Consider the following 8,562-nt stretch of genomic DNA (forward strand, 5'->3'; position numbering starts at 1 on the left):
AGTTAATAGGAAAATATTTTCCAAAATTTTAAGCCAACAACATGAAAAATTAAAAATATTTTCTTCGTATCAAAACACCTTTATGTTGTCATGACTGCCTAAACAGAGAACAATCTTTATGCAGTACGTGTCCTGTGATATAGGGAAGACACTTTGTATTCGGTATAAACTAACCCGCACATAAAACACCTGTTGGGGAATGGGTTGGTGATATCTTGTATGGACTTGGTCAATTCTCCGTTCAGAAGCTAACTTTTGGTTTTATTAAGTTATGCTAAATGTCATAGAACTTTACAAGATCTTTGTTTTTTACTTATCAATTTTTGTAAATCAACATAAAATTAGTTATTCATTTCCAATTTTACCCTTATTTTACAATTTTCAATATTAATTTAGATTAATTAACCATTATAAGGGATAGATTTAGTAAAACAATATACTTAATTAATATTTTTTAAGAAGTATGCAAGATATATACTGAACAAGTAAAAAAAAGAGCTGAGTGAGTAACAAAGCAAGCCTCATTTCACTTAACGCTTAGCATACTGATAAAAAATTATTTTGTGTTTACACGACTAGTGTGAACCACAAAAGTGTAAGATATAGGTCCACAAATTTGTGAGATAAAAGAGGTCTCACACAACTGATGTCGTTGTGAGAGACACACCATAAACTAGTTTTATGATGATGTATTAAGAGAGAGAGCGCATAGAAGCATTATAATATATATGATGTTGCCTAATCATGGATGGAGAAACAGAATTTTAACATTTCCATGAGATTTTGAAGATCAAATAGGGAAACATATATAATATATATATATATATATATATATATATATTATATAATATATATTATATAATATATTATATATATATAATATTGTTTCAGTATTAATTTCAGTAATAATTCATGCTCAAGTTTATTCCTATACATGTAGAGAGCACATTTATTTTTGAGGAAGAAAAAAGAGGAAGGCAAAATATTCTTCCATCAAAAAGGTTATCTCAATGACTTGTTATGGTTGGAAGGAACAATCTTGATAACAAGACCAGGAAAAACATCATCAGGATCATGAATATGTGGATTCCTTTCAACAATATAAGGATCACCACACTTGTCACTGATTGTATGTAATGTTTCTCCTTCTCCAACTACATATATTTCATCGCATGGTCGATTATGAGACAGGCCCAGCTGCTTTCCTCTGACGACAGAATTTTCCCAATTCCTAGTGTTGTTTTCCTTAACAGAACTCATCAATACAAGAGCCATAAGGCTAATAGCACACAACCATGAAGCTACATCAGATGCAATGAGTATTGTAGTTTTTATTTTGGATCTGTTTTTAACTGATACAGAAACCATTGTGAGGAGAAGGAGAGGAGATGATTAGATGTGTATAAAAGATGGTGAAGAGATTAGTATTTATATGGATAATAATAGTTTGAGAGTTTTGTGTGGGCTTTAGGTTCGAAGACTTTGATATTTTGGTTGTTTATTAGGCAAGTTGAGTTGAACTACAATTTGGCGTGTACTTATTTTATGTTCACCAAAATTATGCGAGACCGTTATGGTTTATGAGAACTTGATTAGGTAACCAAAATATTCAGTTTGACATATGAAAAAGTTTATAGAAATACTGTTTGGAGCCAAAGTTAATTATTTGGCATGAAAGTATACTACAAATTAATTTCTCCTGGGCTGGATGTAGCCTTTCAATAAGTTATATATGTGAGTACTATTTGGCTGCTAACTCGTAAACCATGACGCCGACATTCAATTTAAATAGTTAGAAATTACAAGTTTACATTATTATAAAGACATCACGACTCTAACTGATTCCTTTCTGATAGGCCATTGACTAAATGTAAAATCGAATTTAAATGAGTAATATTAGTACTTAATATAAAAATGAGTTCCTTAAATTAGGAACAATATTATATTAACTTACTTTTCTTCTCGTAACTAACCTACCATCAGCAACATGGACAGGTTTTAAATTTCTATTACCACCAAATACGTAACTGTAATAATTAATACCACCAAAACCTCGCTTGAATTAACAATAATTTACTAAAAGAAAATACCAAATGATAACTAAAGCACTTCCGGAATAGAATTAGGAGGACGAATCTCAATGTCAACGAGAACTAAAATGATGTGTTTGAGCTAGTGGGGAAGGTGAATGACGTGAAGGAATGGTTAATTACCTTTCCCAATAGACCAATGGTATAAAGTTTATTACATTTAGTGTTTAAATTAATCCAATAAATATATGACATGTGTCTTTAATAATCTCATAATCTCAACCAAGTATAATATAACTACAGCAAATGAATATAATTTAATATAAATATCGAATGCCGGTAAACTTTTATCATATACCGATTCTTGGCGAAAGCGTAGCCATCAAAACCAAAACGAACCAAACCTAAAACCTAAACCCCAAGTCAAATAGTAATAGGATTGTGCCTATATTCATAGACTGGACCAAATGCTCACTTTCTTCTACAATTGTGTTCTGGCTACTTGCACTTCGCGTGCTCAAATAAGTTTCAAACCATCAGCTTCTTGACCTTGTCAATCCCTTTTGTGCGCTCTTTTTTGACATGATTTGAATAATTGCAATCATTTGCGGCAAAATATTAGGATGTATTTATTAGTAATACTCTGGAATTAACATGAAATTTAACAAATATATTATTCATTCCAAAATTTGCGCACTATGTATCTTATTTAACAAATACTACCATATCATTCTTGAACAATTTATTTCCTTGTGTGTGAGGGAGGTTTTTGGGTTGGGTTGGGGGGGGTCCCTCTTTAGAGCCCAAAGAATAAAAGAATGTATAAATCTAGCACCAGGTGATCTTGCACACCAATCATATTCTGTCTTTTCCTTAATCACATGCATGTATAAATCTGGACACCTATTTACATCCTCTTCCAACATTAAATCCCCAACCATATGTGAAAAAGACTCTTATTATGGTCACCACACTGTCCTGAATTGAAGCCCAAGATAGACTGTAGTAAAATTTCCCTGTTACACCCCAAAATAACTGCTGTGAATAAATAGTTGGGCAAAATACCTTACCACGCCCCCTAAACTTGACACGGATTATTAGTTACAGCCTTAAACTATTCTTGGTCTTAATTACCCTCCTCAACTTGTCCTTTTGAGAGCGATTATCCCCTGGACGCTGATGTGGCAAAGAGTGTGGGTGCACTCACCTGCCACCTAGATTTTTCTGTATATGTGGTATTTTTTTAATAATAAAATATATTTTTACCTTTATAAGTATGTTACTTTTTTAGATAATTTTTTTCGAATAAAATTTATAGTAGTAGAACTACATTATTTAGGCTAAAAAAATTTTATTTGGCTAAAAATAATAAAGTTTTAGTTAATCTTTTTTTGAATTTGACTTGATACAGATTTATACAATTGAAATAAATAGTCAAGGCATCTAAAAAATTATAAAAATACATAGTTTGAAATTAATTATTTTGGCTATAATTTTTTATATAGCTCTAAATTATGGTGCTCTAAAAAAAATTTAAAATTTTACCTGAAAAAAGTAAAAATATACAGTTGAAATAAATAGTCATTGCATCAAAAAAAAGAAACAAAAGGAGTGTACAATTGCAAGAAATAACTTACTCTGTTGATACACTCTTTTTATTTCTTCTTTTGATGCAATGACTATTTATTTCAACGGTGTATTTTTACTTTTTTCGGGTAAAATCTGTAAAAAAAAAAAAATATTTTTAGAGCACCATAATTTAGAGCTATCTAAAAAATTATAAAATAATTAATTTCAAACTATGTATTTTTGTAACTTTTTAGATGCCTTGACTATTTATTTCAATTGTATAAAAATCTTTGTTATCAGATCAAATTCAAAAAACGATTAACTAAAACTTTATTATTTTTAGCCAAATAAAAAAATTTAGCATCAATAAAGTAGTTCTATTCAAATTTTAGTATAAATTGAATTCGAAAAAATTATCTAAAAAAGTAACATACTTAAAAAGGTAAATTTTATTTTATTTTTTAAAAAGTACCACATGTGCAGAAAAATCCAAGTGGCAGGCGAGTGCACTCACACACTTTGCCACATCAGCGTCCAGGGGGGTACTGGCTCTCAAAATGCCAAGTTAAGGGGAGGTATAAGACCACGAATAGTTTAAAATTGTACTTAATAATTTGTACCAAGTTTAAGGGGATGGTATGGTATTTTGCCAAATAGTTGTTCTTGGCATATTAATTTGGAGTCCCAACATTAGCTCGAAAACCAGTAATATAAAACACTCTGATATAGTATTTGCCTTTCGTCAACCCACGTAAATTAAAGTATATCCTCAACATATAGGTAGAATATCTTACGTGACCATTTTCCACCATAAACGCCTGTATCCAATAGCTCTATAAAGCACTAGGCTAGCTGGATACTAAATCCTCAATAACTTATTAACTATCTTCCCAGTCTGGTCCCGACTTCCGCCACTTGACCACTAAATCCTCAATAACCATCACCATTCTACCACAAGAATCTCCAGTAAAACAAGACAACAATCAAATCAACACATAATTGGATAAGCTTAAGAGAGCGGAATTTCAAGCATAAAACTATATTTTGTCCAATCAACGTGATAAAAGAAATAGTCTATTGTCTCCAATGACCAGTGATACTACATGATTGTTGTGTCCTCTCAATAACATCCAAAATAGTTGGTGTTCCCATTATTCCATGCCAATATCCCATCCTGCAGTACTTCCCAGTAAATTTATCAGTGGAAAAGGAACGAACATAAAGCCTTAATTTCGGGAGGGAACTGACAAGTTGGTATTTTGCTAACCTATTCATACCTTTTTCTTGAGTTTTAAGGTTCTTTAATAGGCTTAACTAACTTAATTCTGTTGATTTCATATGTTTGAACTTAAATAAAATAGTTGACGAGGAATTGGATAGGGAAGAATGAAAAGAGATGGAATTTGGAGTAGAATGAAGGATTTGAAGATTGAAAAGTGGAGAACAATGGCTCCACGAAGGTCAATCGTGGAGCCAAAACTAGGGGTGCAAAAGTGCATGAAAAATGGCTAAGTGGAGAAAATTTGGAGCAAAGTCTGTGTTGGGTTTTGGATGTATTTAATTAATATATTAAATACTTAAAAGAGGGTGAATGGGAAATGGAGGGAAATGAAATTTTTGAGTGAAATTTTAAGTTCCCCCCTTGGCAAATGGGCATTATCCTATATTGGAAGAGGAAGAGGTTTTTTATGGGTATATAAGCAATTGCTCTTCTTCTAGCTCTTAAAGAGTTGAGAAGAAGGCAAGCCTCGCGTCGTCGTCGTCGCTCGCTCGGCTTCGGCTTCGGTTTAATAACAGAATATTAATATTAAATCCAATCCGTTTTTCTATTTTGGTAACAGAAAAATAACTACCCTCTTCAATTTTTCCTCTTTATTTTTCCTCTTTATTGTTGAGTAAATGGCCATTTATGTAATGGCATTTATGCTGTGGGCGTTTTGCATAAACAGCCATTCTGAAGAGTTGCACCTCTTCAGATTTCAGCCCAACTTTGGCTATAAATACAATACTATTCTGCTCATAATTTCACTACGATTTTCTAAGTTTTCTCTCCTTCTTCTGCATACTTTTAGCATCAAACAAAGTAAAAAGTAAGTGTGATTTGCTACCGAACTTTGTGTTCGCTGAAACACTGGAGTTTGAAGTACCACTACACCAGTGTGTAATTCGTTCTATCCTGAGAGGAAATAATCGATAACCTTGGGTACTAGGAGGGGATTAAATTCCTTAAGGAAACACTGTGAATTCAGTGGGCTCGAATTGGTTTTATGTCATTTCTGTTTATATTCATTTATATTTCCAGAATTATTTTACAAATACAGTCTACTAACAAGCTTAAGGAATTTAATTTATTTTCTGTATTTGTACTTACTGTTTCTGGAAGAGTAAAACCTTTGTGTTTGTACTCTATTAAAATCTACGTGATTTTAACGTTTGTGTCATTCTTTTACAGAAATGACTAATGAGAATGAGAACCAAGTTGTTCCAATGGTGACTGCCAATGCCTCAACAAGCCGAACGACACCGGCAGCATTGGCACGGGCGGAAAAACCCGAAAAATTTTCGGGATTGATTTCAAGCGCTGGCAGCAAAAGATGTTCTTCTATTTGACTACTCTAAGTCTCCAGAAGTTCATCAAGGAAGATGTTCCTGTGCTGTCCGATGAAACTCCAGAAACTGAACGCTTTCTCGTGATTGAGGCGTGGAAGCATTCAGATTTTTTGTGCAAGAATTATATTCTAAGCGGGCTGGAGGATGCTTTGTATAACGTCTACAGTGGCGTGGAAACGTCAAAGGAACTGTGGACTGCGCTTGAAAAGAAATACAAAACCGAAGATGCCGGGTTGAAAAAGTTTGTTGCTGCAAAGTTTTTGGACTACAAAATGGTAGATAGCAAGTCTGTTATTACCCAAGTCCAGGAATTGCAAGTGATTATTCACGATCTCCTTGTTGAAGGTATAAATCAAATTAATATTGATGTTGAAAGTAATAATCTTAGTATTTTTACTAACAGAAATTTCACTGAAGGTCTTGTCATCAATGAAGCATTTCAAGTAGCAGCAATGATTGAGAAGTTTCCTCCTTTGTGGAAGGACTTCAAAAACTACTTGAAACACAAACGCAAGGAGATGTCCCTTGAAGATCTCATTGTTCAGTTGAGAATCGAAGAGGACAACAAAGCTGCTGAAAAGAGAGGCCGTGGAAACTCAACAATAATGGGAGCAAATATTGTTGAAGAGAACAAAAAGAGGAAGAAGGCTTCTGGATCGAAATACAACCCAAGCAAGAAGCGGTTCAGTGGAAACTGCTACAACTGTGGAAAAATCGGACACAAATCTACGGAGTGTCGTGCTCCGAAGAAAGACAAGAAGAAGGGTCAAGCAAACATGGTTGAAAAACATGATGATGTTGATGATTTATGTGACGTGCTTTCCGAATGCAACTTGGTGGGCAATCCTAAAGAGTGGTGGATTGATTCTGGAGCCACTCGCCATGTTTGTGCTATTAGAGAAGCTTTTGCTTCTTATGCTCCTGTTGGACCCGATGAGACGATTTCTATGGGAAATGCTTCAAAGGCGAAGATTGAAGGATGTGGGAAGATATTTCTCAAAATGACTTCCGGCAAAGTGGTGACTTTGAACAATGTCCTTCATGTTCCTGAGATTAGGAAGAATTTAGTCTCTACTGGACTTCTTGTTAAGAATGGTTTTAAATGTATTTTTGTTTCCGATAAGGTTGTAATAAGTAAGAATGAAATGTTTGTAGGAAAAGGTTACCTCACTGAGGGCCTTTTCAAGCTGAATGTAATGGTTGTTGAAAATAATAATAAAGTTTCAGCTTCGTCTTACTTACTTGAGTCAAATGAATTATGGCATATACGTTTGGGTCATGTCAATTATAAAACCTTACGGAAAATTATTAATTTGGAAGTATTGCCCAAGTTTGAATGTGACAAATCAAAATGTCAAGTATGTGTGGAATCAAAGTATGTTAAACATCCTTATAAGTCGGTTGAAAGGAATTCAAATCCTTTAGACTTAATTCACACAGATATTTGTGATATGAAGTCAATACCATCTCGCGGTGGAAAAATGTATTTCATAACTTTTATTGACGATAGTACTCGATATTGCTATGTTTACTTACTTAATAGTAAAGATGAAGCAATAGACGCATTCAAGCAATACAAAAATGAAGTTGAAACGCAACTTAATAAGAAAATCAAAATGATAAGAAGTGATAGGGGTGGTGAATATGAATCTCCTTTTGAACAAATATGTTTAGTGATGTTCCAAACGTCAACACCACACAAGAGGGGGGTGATTTGTGTGGTACCCAATTTTTGATCTAGAAGAACCTGGTTCTTCTAGGTGTTCTAACTACTGCTGTTTGCAGAATTAAAATACAGAAAATAAAAGATCACAAGGATTTTTACGTGGAAAACACCTGGCTCAAAAGGTGAAAAAATCACGACCTACTACTCAGTAGGATTTTCCCAAACATCCACTAAACTCAATGAGCCAAAAACAGCATTTACAAAACTCTTGTAAACCTAAGGATTAACTCTAATCCCAGTGTGGCACACAGCCTCAACTGTTGCGACACTTTCAAGTTAACTCTAACTTGAATACTCAAAGTACCTAATACAATTGCTTCTATGAAAGCTAGAAAGGTACAAGTTTTAAATCACCTACTGCAAATGAACTAGAATAAGAATAAACACAATGGAACTGATTCTTCTATCTTGTTCAAGTAGCTACAGGCGTGCACACTCAATCTCACATAAATTGCTTGCAAAATAGCCTTGCTCTTTTGCTCTCAATTTTGCTTAACTTCAGCGTATGTGCATACCTGTAAAAGTGAACAACTCAGTTATTTATTAGTTTAGTAATTAGAGTTGGATTGTAACTCAATTTCTGGTCCTCTATTGAGTTTGAGTCCTAGACCAATCCAAACTCCAACC

At 33.6% G+C, this 8,562-nt stretch overlaps 1 protein-coding gene across 1 annotated transcript; it reads right to left on the minus strand.

Annotated features, from left to right (window-relative positions):
- Positions 1-890: 890 nt before the first annotated feature.
- On the minus strand, positions 891-1,481 carry LOC109217909. The gene has a single exon (XM_019382208.1). The coding sequence runs from the start codon at positions 1,366-1,368 to the stop codon at positions 1,003-1,005; it is 366 nt and encodes a 121-aa protein (XP_019237753.1). The 5' UTR covers positions 1,369-1,481; the 3' UTR covers positions 891-1,002.
- Between the last annotated feature and the right edge of the window lie 7,081 nt (positions 1,482-8,562).

This window comes from Nicotiana attenuata, unplaced genomic scaffold, assembly GCF_001879085.1.
Source record: "Nicotiana attenuata strain UT unplaced genomic scaffold, NIATTr2, whole genome shotgun sequence".
Classification (NCBI taxonomy): domain Eukaryota; kingdom Viridiplantae; phylum Streptophyta; class Magnoliopsida; order Solanales; family Solanaceae; genus Nicotiana; species Nicotiana attenuata.

What these genes read in the sequence shown, in the direction of transcription:
- LOC109217909 (XM_019382208.1), bottom strand. Translation starts at nt 1,368, where the DNA reads ATGGTTTCTGTATCAGTTAAAAACAGATCCAAAATAAAAACTACAATA.